Here is an 18,120-nt window from a genome sequence, read left to right as displayed (position 1 = left end):
GTGGGGTAACATCTCACAGCAAGAACTGGCAAATCTGGTGCAGTCCATGAGGAGAAGATGTACTGCAGTACTTAATGCAGCTTGTGGCCACACCAGATACTGACTGTTACTTTTGATTTTGACCCCCATCCCCTTTGTTCAGGGACACAATATTCGATTTCTGTTGGTCACATGTCTGTGGAAATGTTCAGTTTATGTCTCAGAGGTTGAATCTTGTTATGTTCATACAAATATTTTCACATGTTAAGCTTTCTGAAAATAAACGCAGTGGACAGTGAGAAGATGTTTCTTTTTTGCTGAGTTTATTTCAAGTACAGAGGAAAGTCAGGGAGGGGAGGACGGCAGGAAGGGACAGAAGAAAGGAGGCTATTTTTTACAAGATTAAGGGTGGGACAAAGCCAGTTGAATAAGTCCTTAAATGTGATAGGAAAGGATCCAACAGGAAAGTGTGATTATTGCCAGGAAATAGCAACAGTGGAGCATGTAATGCTACAGTGTGGGCAGTATCAGAGGGAAAGGGAGAGGCTGAGATCTGGTATGAGGGAGAAGGGGATACAGGAAATTAGTTGAATTGTATATGGAGTAGAACGTCATTAGATATATCCTCAAATATGTTCTATTTTTTAAGAGCAACGGGGCTGGCAGGATTTCGTTTCTCCCTGTCTCTAGCCCACACTCCAGTACAGTAGGTTGCGGTAATGCACCATAACGTTGGATGCCAACCGCCGATAAACCCCACAGAAGAAGAATCATCTGTGAAAAAGGGGGGCGTAAGTAATATGACAGCCTGAGAATAATATTGTCGCAGTATTATATGCACCATTTCACTGCATCGCAAAAGATTGGTCTTTTCTAACATAATGAAATACTTTGAATAAGACAACCTTGCAATGGCGTGCCCTTTTCACCAGTCAGGTAAGCATTTTTTTTTTACAATCTAATTACAACGGTGAAACATTTTATCCTTGAACTGCTTACTTAGCCTACTCTCTATACATGTATATTCAATGTCAACAGCATACCAACTCGATAGATCTAGCTTTACTTTATTTAGTTTTTACAAATAACACTTGCGACATTGCGCTTTATGTAGGTTGGCTATAAGGTTAGATTCATGATATCGATAACGGCCCAAGAAACACATTTTATAAATTTCCTTATGGCCCTTCTACACTTCAACCATCGGGCGACTTCACTATTCATTTTCTAGATTAGACTCAATCGTTTTAAACTTTTGTTTTACTATTGCCAGTTAGTTGATTTAGGGATTGTATATCTATTCGCTCTCTTTAAATATGTCATTTGATGCATTTGTTCGTCTCTGACTTGTTTAATCAAACGTTTTGCCGCCAGCTCCTTACATCAAGGCATGAAAGCGTCCTGAATTAGCCTAGTAGCAAGTGCGCCCAGCTATATCCTGTCCTGAGATTGTTTTCTCGGGCTAAACCAAAGTTATTTTATAACTAACCCAAGATGGACCACGGCCAGTCATTTCCAATGGTAGCAAATTAATCCACCCGATTAGACTACAATCACCCCACTGTAAAAGGTAAATATCATCACACCATTCATATAGTACGTGTAGTACGCGTAACCTTGGATTAGTGAGTGAGAACTACACATTGTACTGTGTTGGCAGAACAGATGTAGTTAGAATCACCGAGTTGACAAGATAAAAATCTGTCGTTCTGCCCCTGAACAAGGCAGTTAACCCACTATTCCCCGGTAGGCCGTCATTGTAAATAAGAATTTGTTCTTAACTGATTTGCCTAGTTAAATAAATAAAACGCAAGTAGGTGGGCGAGCCAAGCACAACCTAGTGAGATCCTATTGGCTCGTTCTAGCATTGGCCCACATTTGCTTATTTCCAATAGGGTACGTCTACACTGACGTGTGCTGTGCAATACATCAATTCGCCCTTGCATTACTTCTGAAGAACGCCAAATTAAAACTTTGGCAAAGGGTAAAGTCTACAAAACGTAGTTCACTCTGTTCATAACATATTATACTGTAGTTTTGGAAACATAAAATGTATTGAGGTCAAATGTTTAATCGATGAGAATTTGCATAACGTCGGCCAAAATCCATCTAACGCCATCTTCTCCCACTGCGGGTGTTGTACCGGAAAGCTCCCCCTGCCACTCAATTCTTCGATTGCTCCGACTTGCTTGCTAGTTGAGGTTTCTGATCACGTTAGGCTGCGTTTCATTTTTTTTTTGCGTTTCATTTTTTTTAATGTCCTTTGATCATTTGATCGAAGACACTGTCTTCGGTTTGGCTATTTGTTTCAAGTGTATTAGTCTATAAATAAATGTCTTTGCCAAAATTCTTAATCTCTCCATGTCTTATTTGACTAGTCGTTCTAAAATGTGTCTTGCTTGCCTGCATTTTACTCCCTCGGTTTTAATATAACACACTTTAATTATTAATTTCGGTTGCCTATGTGAAGTTTGTTCTACAGAAATAATTTGACTCTGTTTGCCACAGAATTTTTGACTCTACCCACAAAATTAAGGAAATTAGAACGGGGATTTCGGCAAGGCTATTTTCTTGCCTGGGGGTGTCCTATTGAGGTTTTGATGGGGATGGTGGAGGTGCTGGGAGTGTCCTATTGAGGGTTGATGGTGGAGGTGCTGGGTGTGTCCTATTGAGGGTTGATTGTGCTGGGTGTGTCCTATTGAGGGTTGATGGTGGAGGTGCTGGGTGTGTCCTATTGAGAGTTGATTGTGCTGGGTGTGTCCTATTGAGGGTTGATGGTGGAGGTGCTGGGAGTGTCCTATTGAGGTGTTGATGGGGAATGGTGGAGGTGCTGGGGATGTCCTGTTGATGGGGATGGTGGAGGTGCTGGGGGTGTCCTATTGAGGTGTTGATGGTGGAGGTGCTGGGGGTGTCCTGTTGATGGGGATGGTGGAGGTGCTGGGGTGTCCTGTTGATGTTGGAGGTGCTGGGGATGTCCTATTGAGGTGTTGATGGTGGAGGTGCTGGGGGTGTCCTATTGAGGTGTTGATGGGGATGGTGGAGGTGCTGGGGATGTCCTATTGAGGTGTTGATGGGGATGGTGGAGGTGCTGGGGGTGTCCAATTGAGGGTTGATGAGGACGGTGGAGGTGATTATGAAAATGCACTCATGTTGATGTGTATATTTGAATTTTTTTGCCCAGAGTACATTTTTAAATGTATTATTTTTCTATTAAGGTTCTTAAACTAAGACAGTCTAAAAAATATAAAAAATGTAGGAAAGCACGATGGGATGGGTAGCAAGAACAGTGGGAGGCTCTGAACTATTATTGCTGAAATAACCACATCCTTGTGACTAGAGTCTAATCATTACGGGGGGGGGGGGGGGGGGGTCGTCAGGCAAGAAAATAGCCTTCCTGAACCCCCCCCCCCCCCCCCTTCTAATTTCCTTAATTTTGTGGCTCGAGTCAAATACTTTCTATAGAACAAACTTCACGTCAGGATAGGCAACCAAAATTAATAATGAATATTTGGTAGTGAGTGGCAACGCCAAGCAGATGCTTCACATTTGTACTTCCGGTGAAACATCTGACTGAGTGAATGCTCAAGAATCGCCAAGGTTCAATTCTTGCTGGCTGGCACGCATGTGTTGTATTTAGTGTATTTAAATAAAGTACATATTGGTTGCATATGACCTCGACTATACACCACTGGTTATTTTACTAAGATTTATGACGTCAATAAGCTACTATCACAATGTAAACAAAAACAACTTGTGTAATTGTAGGATCATTTAGTACAACCACTAGCAACATTTAACAGTAAAGCAACGCAACCCGTATGTATAGTGGAGCTGAAGTGGCAAGCGACTGAGTTTTTGTTGTGTGCTCATAGGCTACGTCGACATTGGATACGCGCCGTGGTTGTCTGGCTAGGCCTACGCAAATGACTGTCCCCTATATGAAGCCCTTGTGTTCTCCCATAGCTGAGCTGAACCCTGCGCTGCTGGCATTGGACTGGCTTCTCGGGGTCTGGGAGTCCGATGAGCCAGGAGAGGGCTCATTCTCCTCCATACCGCCTTTCCGCTACAACGAGAGACTGCACTTCTCCCATGTGGGCCAACCAGTCATCAACTTCATGTGAGTTGGACTGACAGCTGACTAGGGTACAGCAGGCCTAACATAAATCACACTACACAAGGAGAGTGTCAATGTTGCGCTTAGCCTGCTATGATGTTTTAAAATCATGTCCTTTCTAGCTCAGTTGGTATAGTAGTGCGCCAGTAATGACCATACATAGTCATGCGTGCATACATTTGACATAAGTTGCTTTGGATAAAAGCCTCAGCTAAATGACTAATTGTTTTGGATTCAACATCTGGCATAAATGAGTGTTTGGGTCAGGGAAGTTTCCTCTCACAACCTTTACAAGCCAGAATGATGAAACAAGTTATATTTGGATTGACTTTACCTGTTGTCTGTGTGGTTGGTCCTTTTGCAGGTTGGTGTGTGAGACATATCCACAGGAAAGTAGAATTACATAAACTTTTATGCAAAAAAGGATGACTGAGATAATTGGCTTTAAATTTCTGAAGTGTCAGCCATTTTTATCTTGAATTTATCAAACATGAATGGGTATTGAGTACTATATTGGTAGAGAACATTTGAACTAGGCTGTCAATAACATTTGGACAAAAATGCAGATAGAACCTTAGTCCCAAGCTCTCTACATGGTAAACATCGCCCAAGGAAATGCTTACTTGCAGGTTCCTTGTTGACAATGCAACAATAAGAAATAACAATAGATAAGAATATGAACAAAGTAAATGGCTGAATAGAATAAATAAAATACAGGAACAATTTTATAAATCAAATCAAATTTATTTATATAGCCCTTCGTACATCAGCTGATATCTCAAAGTGCTGTACAGAAACCCAGCCTAAAACCCCAAACAGCAAGCAATGCAGGTGTAGAAGCACGGTGGCTAGGAAAAACTCCCTAGAAAGGCCAAAACCTAGGAAGAAACCTAGAGAGGAACCAGGCTATGTGGGGTGGCCAGTCCAATATAGTCCAATATTTAAACATTGTTTTGGGGAAGGCAGGAATTGGGGGGGCAAGTGTATAGTGCATGTGTGCAGAGACTCAGCAGGTGAACTGGACTGACCAAGTGTTCAGCAGTCTGACAGTTTGTAGATACCAACAGACTCCGAGACAGTTTCTATCAGACCTCATGCTCTGATACCGTCTGCCTGACTGTAAGGAAGTGAACAGCTGGTGTGTGTGGGGTCCTTGATGATGTGCGAGACTTCCTCGTGCACTGTTTCAAGTAGATGTCCTGGATGGGTGGGAACACGGGCCCAGTGACGCACTTCACCCTCTGCTGGAGGGCCTTGCGGTTGTGGACAGAGCAATTCCTGTACCAGGCCATGATGCAACCGGTCAGGATGCTCTTGATGGTGTAGCGGTAGTATTGGGAGAGGACTGGGGGATGGCATGTCAAATGATTTCAGCCGCCTTAGGAAGTAGCAGCGCAGCGCTGTTGCACCCCTGACTGGTGGTGTTATTGGTCCATGTCAAGTCCTCAGTGGAAAATGCTGACTAATGCAGTCCTGTTGATGTGGATCCGGGCATGTTCCCTTTGCTTTCGGAAGTCAACAGTCAACTTCTTTGTTCTGCTGATATTGAGGGAGAGGTTGTTGTCTTGGTACCTCAATGCCAGTTCAGTTCTCACCTCCCTATAGGCTGACTCCTTGTTGGTTATCAGGCCTACAACCGTGGCGTCATCAACGGAGTTGGTGTCGCACAAAGTCAGTCGTGGGTGAACCAGGAGTACAGCAGAGGACTGAGGACACACCTGTGTTAAGAGTAGTGTGGTGCTGTTGTCAAGCCTCAGCCTGTGGTTTGCCCATTAGGTACTCCAGGATCCAGTTGCAGAGGGTGTTGTCCAGACCCAGGACTTTGAGCTTGGTGTCAAGCATCATGGGTTAGGATACATGTTGGTGATACTTTGGAAGATTTTGGTTAAAATTAGGGATGCATGATATCGGTAAGCATATTGGAATCTGACGATATTAGATAAATGTCAACATCGGCCCGATTTCTAGCTTAATACTGATGTCAAAGCTGACGTGCATACCTATATAACGTAGATGTAATGACTGCATGAAAAATACTGCGCTACACAGAACAAAAGCAGAAAAATACTAAGCGCACACTTTCAACAAGTTCAAGTCGAGCAGTCATTTGAAAGAGTGAACATTTCAGCAAGACAACTCAAAGGCGAAATCCAACGCCAAGATAATGGAAATCATTGCCCTTGACAATCAACCGTTCTCTGTTGTGGATGATGTTGGCTTTCGCCGACTGGTCGAGCACCTCGAGTCTACCAAGTAGACGCTATTTTTCAGATGTTACCCTACCGGAGTTGCACAGTATTATTGAAACTCATATCCATGAGCTACTTGCTATGGTCTTCACTGCTATTAGCTTCTCATTTGGACCAGCGATATCAGCTCCATGAGCATGCTGAGTCTGACAGCACAGTGGGTCGACGAGGATTTCATACTGAGGAAAACCGCATTGCATGCTCAATGTCCTCGTTCTCATACCGCTGCTGCCATTTTAAATGGCATTTGAGAACCTGTTTGAAACTTGAACACGCTCCATTCGAACAACTGACTCGAGAAATGCGTTCATCAACTGCGTCTGCAGCAGACGTGATACCCTCTTTCATGGCATTTAAACGCCTGCTCAACAAAACTGACGACACAGACCATGGGGTTAACTTGCAAAAGTACTCTACAAGTACTCTGTGAATAATTCGGTGGCATTCTCTCAGAACCTCCTTTACTGTCGTCACCATGCTCGATACAAGGACCTCTACATCGACGCAAACAAGCAGGGTTTACATGAAATGTTAGACAGCTGGACAAGATGGAAAAGGACACCGAGTGTGTACCGAGGAAGAGGCCATGGACAGAGCTGAAACTTCACTGCTTGACATGTATGATGAAATCCTGATTGAGACTGAACAAATGAAGAAATTGGTTTTGATTGTTTTACTGGTAATAGGGACATGGGTAAAGGCCAACAAACTAACTGTACTAGAATGCTTAAGGCCACTAAAATGTTATTGATTATCGGTATTGGTTTTTTTTGCAAGCAAAATATCGGTTTTGGCCAAAAATGTCATCGGTTCCTCCCTAGTTAAAATCTCCAGCGACAATATGCTTTCGGATGAGAGGATTCCTGCTGGCTAATGTTCTTGTACTGTTTGTTGAATGCCGCCTTTGATATTTGCTTGCGCAGAACCATGTAAACGTGCACAAGTTTGGCCAGTATCTTTGATAGAAACCTCCGCACTTCCAGCGCTTTGAAAAGTATAATTACAAACTTTCCTGTGGATGTATTGTCTCTCATTCCTACCTGCAAAAGGACCAACCACACGGACAACCGGTAAAGTAAGTTCCAAATATAATTGTATTCAACATTCTGGCTCGTAGAGGTCATGAGGAAATTTCTGATCCAAATGCTAATTTATGCCCCACAATAAATTCGACATTGTGTTTCCGGGCTAGGATGAACGTACAGTGTTATAATAATCACGTGTACATTTATTTCCCCTGTTCTGCAGGTTTAATGCATTCCATGCTGAGAATAAGAAACCTATGCACAGGGAGTGTGGCTTCATCAGAATACAACCAGGCGGCAACAGAGTAGCCTTCATTATAGCACAGAACTCAGGTACGAGACTGTTCAATGCTTAGACCTGGCCTGTACTTACCCTTCAGATCATTTAGAGCGTTGCCCAAGTGGGACTTGAATCTGCAACCTTTCATCTGTTCAACTAAGCTATTAAACCAGGTCTGAACCTCTAATCTCAGATAACCCAAATCTGAAGTCTCACGTAATTAGTCAGCGGCTCGATTTTTAAGTTCTGGTTCCATACGTATTGAGAGAAGAGATGAAAAGCTACTAGAACTGGAGCAGAAACAGAATGAGTTCCACCCTCTCTCTTTGCAAGTTATGGCCAAATGTCCCCTCCAAATGTCAAAAGATGCCAACACTTTTTTTTGTCCAAATAACCAGTGACAAAACACCAGAACTACTGCTGCTCATCATTCCATTAACAGATTTGACAGTATCAGTTGTGTTTGCATTGATCTGTCCATGAGAGATCAAACCTCCTATAAATCTGGAGTTCTTTACAGGCCTGGTGGAGATTGAGGAAGGAGACCTGACTGGACAGCAGTTAACTCTACATACCCATGCCCTGGCCAGAACCTCCTTTGCTAAAGAACCCCATGTACAGCAGGTGAGACTGCCACTTTCCAGTCTGTTGATACTCTTTTCGATCCAACAAAATTTGGCCTATTTCCCTAATAGATATTCAATAGTTGGTCCAAAAACAACTTACCGCTTTGCTATTTCCTGATCTGTAAATACCAAGGAGCTTAGGACTTGGGCTTAGAAGCTACCTTGTGCCAAGTTGCTTACAACTTTCTGGTTCTTTTCAATCTTGACATGTGTTACGTCAAGTTTTACAAAATTGACAGATCCAATAGTGTTACAGAATTTAACAAGCTCTCTTCCAATTGGATACTCTCTGGTGTCAAGTGCACTACTCTGGTTAAACCACAGTAATTAGGATTTGATGGATTCCTGTTCTCTCCCTCAGATTTCCAGAGTGTTCCAGCTGAGACCGGATGGGAAGCTTGAGCAGACTGTCTCCATGGCGATGGAGGGTGGGCCACTTATGCAGCATTTGCACATCACCTACCGCCGCTCCTCTTGACCACCAGGAGGTGACGGAGTAATAACAAGCACTAGACTTTGTTAATTTGATTTTCCCGACCCTTAATTAATGCTGATCTAGGTTAGTGTTGTGTTTTCTCCCATTGGGGTTTGGGGAGGATAAACCGATTCTAGATGTGGTCATTGTGCCAAAAGACAGCTGCTTGTGTAACAAGTGATGTTTAAGTGTGTTCAGCCCTTAATTTAATGCTACTATAATCAAGTTGTCTTTCTCAGAGGCTATATTGAACCCAATGGATAAGTGGAATAAAAACAAATAATCTAATTGGTGATTTCACTCCTGTAGTGTTTAAAAGTTTATTTTGCATATGAAAGTATATACAGCACAATAAGTAAACTGGACCACAGGAAAGATACTTTAAGATTCAATCATCACTACAGTATCTGAATAAAATACATTAAGATTTAAAAAGATCCAACATTCTAAAATATCCCCCATGGGCATAATTCTGTCCTGTAATCAACGGGAGAGTATTCATTAGTGCACACCGTAGCAAAACACAAACAAATGCAAGGTTAACCCCCTCCCCGTTCTGTTCCTAGCAAATGCAGCAGTGTAAAGTGTGCAAAGCCTGGCTAGACTGTTGCATCCCACAACATTAATAGCTCATCATACAATTCATGTCCTCTGTTTTGCTGCACCACTGTAATCATTGGATTTATTGTCAATTTCTTCAGTGTAAAGTCCCAGAGATGATATGCTGTAGGTATCAGACTGGATCTCACTTCAGCGGTATGAGCACCTACCACAGTACTCACTCCGACACAGTAGTGGAAAATGCATTACGACACTGAAAGATACATGCTTCTGTACAAGTACATTGAGCAAAAGTTTATCATCTTAAGCGAATGGGTCATTCCACAAAGTTTCTTTGCATCCCTTTTGATATTTTAATTGTGCACCAATTCAATTTTAAAAGCCTGTTAAATGAAGTGCCCTTTAATATAGACCACATGGAAAATGACATTCAGCATTTTGACTTCTAGTCTGATGCATCATACGGGCTACATTTCTGTATTTGGAAAGTTCTACATCAAACTTTATTGTTGACATGCAAAACCTTTTGGGACTCAACAATGGTCTAATGAAACAAATACCAAGACTTTGGGTGGAATTTTCTTAAGTTGATCCACTGCTCTAATGACAGTTAAAATTAGGTCGCACTAAAAAGGGCACCTAATTGGTGGAACTACCCACATTAAATTAACTCACTACTCTTTGGAAGAAGAGCAGTCATTGTTTGATTGTACAAATGTGATACTGTGACTTGTACTTGGCAAGAAGGAAAGTCACTGTTTAGACAGCCAATCAATCTTCCAGAAAATGTCAGGACTTCAAGCGCGTGTTCTTTCAACCTGAATTCTTCCACGTCTCATGGCTCCTTCATAATGTAGATGTACAGTGTTGATAGAAAGTGCTTGCAGGATTGGGCAATGGGAGACAGCCAATGGGTCTGAGGAACGGCATCTAACTTCACCACACACCTCTTGATGTCCGTCTGGAAAAAGACAGGCATTTCCAACGTGACCTAAGAGAAACTGTCAGGACATTCTTTGCATCCTCCATCCTTACCACCTTCTCAACATGCATTGAAGGTCAGGAAAATAACCGTAGATCTAAGATATTTGAAGGAGGGCGATGTAAGGAATCAAGAAAAGACAATTGAGAAGCCAAAATCTCTGGTAATGTTGCCCGTACATTTCCACTGAACCGCTAGAGGGCAGCATAGGCTAAACTCTGCATCCTTCAAAAAACTACATTGAGGGGAAGGTCTGCTGCGCTTCAATAAGCATCCTGCTTCGAATACACCGACAGCGTCATTGCATTTTGGTACACCAATTACCTTTTAATTTCCAATGAAACGCTGAGATTGCGTTGCAGAGGCAGCGCGTTCGGTGTGGTGCATACATAGGATTTGTCGAACAAATGTATGCGTAGAAGGTGAATGTTAAACTTTACATATCCTGATGAAGTTGCATACTATTTTGAGCAATGACGCTGTCGGTGTGTTCGAAGAACCACAACGATGTGGTTGTTACGAAACAAAACTGTCCCTTGGTCAACAACAACAGTCCAGCCACTCACCCATCCTCCGCGTTTCTTCAGCCAAGGTGCCAGGTTCTTGCGGACAAACTGGCCCAGGCTGTCCACTATGGTTTGGACCGTAGCTGGCTGGTTCTGTCGCACACAGTCCACCGCCAGAGCCCCAGCCACGGCATACATAGATACCACCTTCCCCCATGTGATACCTATGGACGAGAGAGCGAGAATCACGGATCAGTTGGTCGATTGTGGTTAGTTGATCACGATGCAACACTGCAACATTAATGAAAAGAACATAGCTCATATCAAAACAGGTGAGGCAGTTCACCGGTCCCAATTCAAATACACTGTGTCCGAAATTGACATTTATATTTTATAGTAATACAGTTGCTCAGAGAAAGATTAATTATACAATCAACAACAACAAAAAGTAGGGGTAAACATTGACACTCGTTTTCAATGCCTTAACTGCACTGAACCTTTTTCTAAATGGTTTTATGAGTTGTAGAACACTGTGATGGATCTTAGACCATCCTTCCAGATCCTTGATGTCCTTCATCTGAGCTTATGGTGGGCCTTCTTCTATTCAAACCGCAGGTTTTCAATGGATTTCAAGTCCGGAGACTGAGATGACCATTGCAAAATGTTGATTTTGTGGCCAATAAACCATTTATTTGCATATTTTGATGTGTAAAGCCAAGTTTCAGCCTCCTGGTACTGGGTAAAGTTCACAATGCCAATGACCATATGAGCTCTATTTTCCTGCCGTGACCAAAAGCTCCAGTTCAAATCCATGTGCCAATGCCATTTAGCAAACAGGCATTTATATTTGTTGGATGTCAAGAAAATACTCTTTGGTCGTGCAGAGCAGTGGTGGGTTTGGCGTCGCAATAAGAATACATGAGCAGAAAATAACCACATACCTACTGTAAAATAGGGTGGTGGATCTTTGATGTTAGGGGGCTATTTTGCTTCCACTGGTCGGTCCTGTGTCCCTTGTTAAGGTCAAAGGCGTCATGAACTTTACCCAGTACCAGGACATTTTAGCCAAAAACCTGGTTGCCGCTACCAGGCGGCTGAAACTCTTCCAGACAATAACCCCAGAAACGTGTCAAAACCTACAAAGACATGGTTAATTGGCAACAAAAATCAACATTTTGCTTTGACATTTCAGTCTACACTCTCCGGACTTGAAAACCTGTGGTTTGAAGTATTGAAAATGTTTGCACATTTATGGGTGTCGATTTCAGACTCCATTGTACATTATTTTAAATTGCTCTACTTCTACATGCTGCAGTCTAGTGCAGAGATAGTCCCAAGACATTGCATACTTCAGAAGTCAACTGTACAGTATGTCCATTATCCAGAGAGAAAGAGCAAGACGGTTGCGGTCGCATCAGAGCTCTACATCAAAGAAATGGTCATTAGTTTCCTAGTAAAGCCGTTTGGCTGTCAGCCTCATCAGTCATGACTGATGCTTGAAGAACGGAAAAACCTGCACTCACTGAAATAGTCTGCTTTGATGTATATATTTTTTGCATCAGAGGTCAGAACTAATGCGTTCCGGTGGCATCCTTCATCAGCGTTTAGAGAAGAGCCATTGGCCCATATTTATAGATGAAGTCACACTGCAGTACTGCTTCTTTCTTTGCATTATAGTCATTTAGGAGACACTCTTATCCAGAGAGACTTACAGGAGTGATTAGGGTTAAGTGCTTGCTCAAAGCCATAGACACATTTTTCACTTAATCAGCTCAGGGATTCGAACCAGCAACTTTTCGGTTACTGGCCCAATGCTCTTAACCGCTGGGGTACCTAACGCCATTTTTCATAATCATTATTTACATTAATTTTTCTACTATTTTCCACAAGAGCTTTAAAACATATAAAAAAATAAACAAAGAAATGCACACCTGTTGCTCACAGGAAGCAAACTAACAGGAGTTATTCATATGACTGTGATGCAACAAGAAGGCTAATGGCATTAGCCTCCTTTAAGCCTTTTTTGTTTGCCTTCACTGACTGACCTATGACCTGGTTCTAGGGATCTATGGACCTCAGGGAAGGCTTAAACAAGCTAACTCCCTCTGGGACAGGGAGTTACTCACGTCGTCTAACTCCCTACAGAGATCTGACCCTGACGTGAGATGACCCAGCCAAGAATAGATTGTCTGGGGATAAGGAGAAGATGGAGGAAGAAGGGGTAGAAGGGAAGAGAGAGAAATCGGGGACATTGAGGAAGCAAGATTAGTTTGTGCACTTGGCAATGAGTAAAAGACGAGAGGCGAGGTTACACGGAACGTCTAGCCAAAGCACTTCCTTATCGAATGGAATCCAATGATGTCATAATGGTCTATGGTTGGAAGTTGAAACACTTCATTTCAATAGTTTTTTAAATTACAGATCATGATCAGAGTTGAGATTTTGATCCATTACAATCCATTATTCTGAGTGCAGCATTTGATTGACAATTAAATCATTACTCATTCATCTCTTTTGCAATCATTACATGTAAGGAATCTTGCTAATCTTTTTGTTAGTCTAATAAATATACTGCCGTTTAACACCACATCCCAAAAGACCAACGTTGTCTTGGTCAAAGGTTTGTTTTTCTGTCTGGAGGAATCCCACGGTGTTCCAAAATGCCTCTGGTGACATCAAAACAGTCACAGTTCTGCCTAAATGCCTGCCCGAAAATTGCTTTCGAATGTAGGCTATTTTTATCTTTCCAGACACAGAGCCAAGTTTGAGCGACATATTATTAATGCAGTCCAGGGGACCCATGCTGTACTGTAGCAGTAATTCATGTATGGCATTGAATTACCTTTTCGCTCTTTAGTGACATGATCCATAGCAGAAACTGTGTGTACTAGTGACGTAATGTGAGCCGTTAGATAAAAGATAAATGCATGTTTTTGTCAAAATTTCAACTTGCCTCTGTCCAATAGACAGAAAAACATGATGTAAAGAAAATAAAGACGTAGGCTACTGTGTGATGCTTTTACACAGCAGAGACTGCATGTACCAGTGACGGAATAGGACAGTTGTTCCAGACACCTGATGTTCTTGTGTGTTGCCAAAAATCAGGCCTGGCCCTGGTCAGCTTGTGCAACATCAACCCCCAACCCTTTGAAGTTGTTCACCTGCTGCGAATATCTCTGTTGCCACGGCAACGAAGGCATCAGAAACCATGGTCTCCATGGATACTGAGATGTTGAGCTGTCTCGCCACGTTCCGGTAGACACTGGGCCGCATGCACTCCAGCTCATCACCTAGGAAAACCAGGGGCGACCACAAGGCTGAACATTTAGGAACAGGATAGCACTGAGAAAGCATGACTGGTCTATCAACCCAATTAATGACAAAGTGGCAATCCGTAATTGAAACAATAAAGTGCCTCCCCGCCTGTTTCGGTAAAAAGCTGAGGGATGATAGGGCTGGAGAAATGTAATCGCTCAAATTCTTAGACAGAGCTATGGATGCAAGGACTGACCAGCCATGATATCAAACCTATAGTTTAAATCATGTTGAGGCTATATAGTGTTTTAACATCTACTTTGTTTACAAACATTGGAGAAAAAAACAAACACTTATAAAGCTCATGAGGCCTTTATTTAAAAGTTATATTCTTCAAGAATCAATGGATACATATCATTAATTTATACATCCAAAATGGATGCAGCAACTGCAGATTGTTTCACTGTCTAATAAGGGGCAGTCATTGAACCACAGGGGCGTTAGTTTCTATGACCAGTCTGGTTATCCTAAATCAGTTTTCCCCCAAACGTTTTGGCTCTGTGACCAAGCTTTTAGAGATGTATTGTGATCAACAAAGTAAACAAATATATTGTCTTGGCCACAAACCAACCCAAGCTGAACAAATCAGCCATAGCCCACCAGTGTGTCCAGACAGGTCCTGCACAACCCATTTAGTAAATATAGATGATGAACAAGAGGGGCCTGTGGGGTATGTAAGTGTCATCTCACCTGTCTCAATTAGCATACCAAACTGAACCATTCAGTAGCTTGATTGCCCTCACCTCGGACTGCCAGCCAGTTTTAATAGCATTCTGGGTCATGCATGTCAGTCCTTAATCTCAAGGCAAGCCACTGATATACACGTGGTGGACAAATCCAGTACAGTGTTTACCATATCTATTCAGTGGAACATAGGGATTCTCAACAGAAAGTAGGCTATTTTTTATGTGAAGTTTCACATGTAACGGTTTGCCACAGGTTCTTACCGAGACAGAGAAGAACAGCAGCCACATCACAAAGCGTTGAGTCCACCTGAGTTTTGGACGAGCCTAGCCCATAGAGGTTGAGCCTAGAGTGTATGTAGTCCCTACACAGTGCCTTGGACTTGGACACCAGTTCTTTGTCTGACGGGGAATGATCAAAGGCCTCCATCACCCCCGCTGCAAACACAGAAGAGCGACGAATCACCTCCATCTCCCAAGCAGGATTCTGATTAGGAAAAACCTGACCACTTCAGTGTATCAGTGCCTGAGTGGTTCTGCTCAGCAGCAGCTCCCAAAATGAAGATAATCTTTAAATCTGTTAAAAATACATTTAAAAAAGTTAGGCCTATCACAAACAGTTTACATGTTAACAAAATATATATTTTTAATTAAATACAAATAAGAATGGTCAAAATGCATTAAAAATCTTACATTTAATTAACCACTTTGTTATGTAACTCCAAGTAGGTTGTATGATTCACAAATTTGCCATAGAAGCATAGCCAAGACCGACAATTATCATAGGTCTACAATTATTTAATATCCATATATATGTACGAAAGATATGTCAAGCTAGAATAGCCTAGTGAATTTCCCCTCGTTCATTTGACTAGATATAGACCAATTTATATAGGCTGAGAAACTAGTAAAATACTATTGTCGTATCAATTACTCATTATTAATCCTCGATCAAACCTAGTAACCTATAGGTATTAAGAGTATCGTCCTAAATTGATATAGAATATTCCGACACCTGCTGAAAGACACGCATCACAGTGATCTTACCGATGCCATTTTGATTGGATTCAAATCATTCCTTGGGTGCCAAAGTAAAACATGTATATCCCTTCGGGAAAGTACTCTCGAATACAGTGCTCAAATTACAAATCCTGTCTGCATACCGTCACAATTTTAAGAAACAACGCAATCTCAACGCAAAAATCGTTGATGAAATTCCTTTTCTTGCGCGCGCGACCTTTTACAATAAACACAGAAAACAAGCCATTTTAACAAATGTAGCTACTAGACAGTACTTCGTGTGCAGACCAAATCCATAGAAAACGGTAGGTCCACTCTTCGCTTTCCTTCTATAGCTAATTATTTGGGTTGAGATGACGCGAAGCGCAGCCAAAGAGTGCGTCTTTTCATGCCCCACCCTCTTCACCGGGCGCAGTGCTCAACGATCGTTGGCCCGGTTCATAAACTTTACATCCTAAATGTGTTGTTGTCTTCTTTAACCTAAAAGGCATGAATATTCATTTGAACATTCATTTGATCATATTTCTTGCTTATCTCAAGAAATTTCATTCACATTTTTATTTAAATTAAGGGAAAAACTAGGCTACATAAAATAAATAGGCTAACCTGGCTGAAACTCAATAAAATTATTATCATAAGCCTAGTAGCTATAAAACATTTCAGGATATTGAGCACCCGTGGCACCGTTCCCATTGTTAAGCCTTATTATCTCTATATTTAAATTGACCAAAACGACAGAGACGCCAAGAGTGGAGCACCTTCAAATCACTTGGAATTTGTGTTGTAGATATGTGGTAGTAGAGTAGTGTAAATTAATGCTTGTAATTGTTTATAAATGCCTTCATTTTGCTGGACCCCAGGAAGAGTAGCTCCTACCTTGGCAGGAACTAATGGGGATCCGTAATAAATCCTAATACACATACAGGGGTTAGAATGCTTAGAAATAAAATCCACCTCTTTATGAGCAAATGACATGCTCTCTAAACCCCAAATGTAGGCTATACAAATAAACCAGATGTAGATGCAGCAATTGACTTATATCAGGGTAGGGATTTCATTTGGGATAACTACTTCTACCCCTCCTCTCTTTCAGTTTCTGTAGTGTAGAAGTTATTGTGTTTGCCTAACACACAGGGGCCAGTCACATACAGTAATTTAAAAGTATGGACAGTACTTAAAACAAATCAAACATGAGTCCAAACCACTTCTATCAATGTAAATAGATGATCAGCTCCTTTCCACTAGATGTTGGAACATTGGCGCAGCCACAAGAACATTAGTGAGGTCAGGCACTGATGTTTGGCGATTAGGCCTGGCTCACAGTCGGCGTTCCAATTCATCCCAAAGGTGTCCGTAGGAGTTGAGGTCAGGGTTCTGTGCAGGCCAGTCAAGTTCTTCCACACTGATCTCGACAAACCATTTCTGTATGGACCTCGCTTTGTGCATGGGTGGCATTGTCATGCTGAAACAGGAATGGGCCTTCCCCAAACTTTTTTCCCAAAGTTAGAAGGACAGAATCATCTCAAATGCCATTCTATTCTGTAGCATTAAGGTTTCCCTTTACTGAAACTAAGGGACCTAGCCTGAACCATGAAAAACAGTCCCCGACCATTATTCCTCCTCCACCACATTTTAGAGTTTGCATTATGTATTCGGGCAGTTAGCGCTCTCCTGACATCCGCCAAACACAGATTAGTCCTTCGGACTGCCAGATAGTGAACTGAGATTCATCACTCCAGACAAATAGTCCAATGGCAGCGAGCTTCACACCACACCACACTGAATACAACATGTGTAGATCTTACAGTGAAATGCTTACTTATGAGCACCTAAATAACAATGCAGTTTAAAAAAAAATATGGATAAGAATAACAAATAAAAGTAACAAAAGAGCAGCAGTAAAATAACAATAGCGAGACTATATACAGGGGGGTACAGGTACAGAGTCAATAAACCGGGGCACCGGTTTCCACTTCACAATAACAGCACTTACAGTTGACAGGGGCAGCTCTAGCAGGGCAGAAATTTTACGAACTGACTTGTTGGAAAGGTGGCATTCTATGACGGTGCCACGTTGAAAGTCACTGAGCTCTTCAGTAAGGCCATTCTTCTCCTAATGTTTGTATTCGGCGATTGCATGGACCTGTACTCAATTTTATACACCTGTCCGCAACAGGTGTGGCTGAACTAACCAAATCCACTAATGTGAAGGGGTGTCCACAAACTTTTATAGTGTAGCTTGACAAAGGTGGCATTTTCCTAGTTAAACTGACCAAGGTTCCGCCTCCAACAAGACATAACACCT

At 42.0% G+C, this 18,120-nt stretch overlaps 2 protein-coding genes across 4 annotated transcripts; one reads left to right on the top strand and one right to left on the bottom strand.

The window, feature by feature from the left end:
- Positions 1-672: 672 nt before the first annotated feature.
- Positions 673-9,036, top strand: thap4 (THAP domain containing 4). Of its 2 annotated transcripts, none has more exons than XM_020463167.2 (5): positions 673-915; positions 3,943-4,096; positions 7,591-7,700; positions 8,168-8,271; positions 8,635-9,036. In XM_020463167.2, the coding sequence occupies exons 1-5, from the start codon at positions 891-893 to the stop codon at positions 8,749-8,751; spliced, it is 510 nt and encodes a 169-aa protein (XP_020318756.1). In that variant the 5' UTR covers positions 673-890; the 3' UTR covers positions 8,752-9,036. The 2 variants fall into 2 exon arrangements, with proteins under 2 accessions (XP_020318756.1, XP_031662943.1); XM_031807083.1 differs by having other exon boundaries at positions 743-915; positions 3,852-4,096.
- On the bottom strand, positions 9,037-16,292 carry LOC109872065 (bcl-2-related ovarian killer protein homolog A). Of its 2 annotated transcripts, none has more exons than XM_020463166.2 (5): positions 15,843-16,292; positions 15,060-15,372; positions 13,959-14,087; positions 10,858-11,021; positions 9,037-10,270 (listed from the first exon to the last, which is right to left on the bottom strand). In XM_020463166.2, the coding sequence occupies exons 2-5, from the start codon at positions 15,265-15,267 to the stop codon at positions 10,145-10,147; spliced, it is 627 nt and encodes a 208-aa protein (XP_020318755.1). In that variant the 5' UTR covers positions 15,268-15,372; positions 15,843-16,292; the 3' UTR covers positions 9,037-10,144. The 2 variants fall into 2 exon arrangements, with proteins under 2 accessions (XP_020318755.1, XP_031662942.1); XM_031807082.1 differs by having other exon boundaries at positions 9,037-10,300; positions 15,843-16,242.
- Positions 16,293-18,120: the final 1,828 nt, after the last annotated feature.

The sequence above is a fragment of the Oncorhynchus kisutch genome, linkage group LG27 (genome assembly GCF_002021735.2).
Source record: "Oncorhynchus kisutch isolate 150728-3 linkage group LG27, Okis_V2, whole genome shotgun sequence".
Classification (NCBI taxonomy): domain Eukaryota; kingdom Metazoa; phylum Chordata; class Actinopteri; order Salmoniformes; family Salmonidae; genus Oncorhynchus; species Oncorhynchus kisutch.
Note: the sequence above shows the minus strand (reverse complement) of the source record. Positions and strands in the feature narration are given on the sequence as shown.

Excerpts from the sequence above, each read along its gene's own strand:
- thap4 (XM_031807083.1), top strand. The coding sequence starts at position 3,903 with ATGACTGTCCCCTATATGAAGCCCTTGTGTTCTCCCATAGCTGAGCTG. Across the intron at positions 7,701-8,167 it reads CATTATAGCACAGAACTCAG|GCCTGGTGGAGATTGAGGAA; the intron begins GTACGAGACTGT and ends AGTTCTTTACAG. Across the intron at positions 8,272-8,634 it reads AAGAACCCCATGTACAGCAG|ATTTCCAGAGTGTTCCAGCT; the intron begins GTGAGACTGCCA and ends TCTCTCCCTCAG.
- LOC109872065 (XM_031807082.1), bottom strand. The coding sequence starts at position 15,267 with ATGGAGGTGATTCGTCGCTCTTCTGTGTTTGCAGCGGGGGTGATGGAG. Across the intron at positions 11,022-13,958 it reads AACAGAGATATTCGCAGCAG|GTATCACATGGGGGAAGGTG; the intron begins GTGAACAACTTC and ends TCTCGTCCATAG. Across the intron at positions 10,301-10,857 it reads TGAAGAAACGCGGAGGATGG|GTCACGTTGGAAATGCCTGT; the intron begins GTGAGTGGCTGG and ends AGTTTCTCTTAG.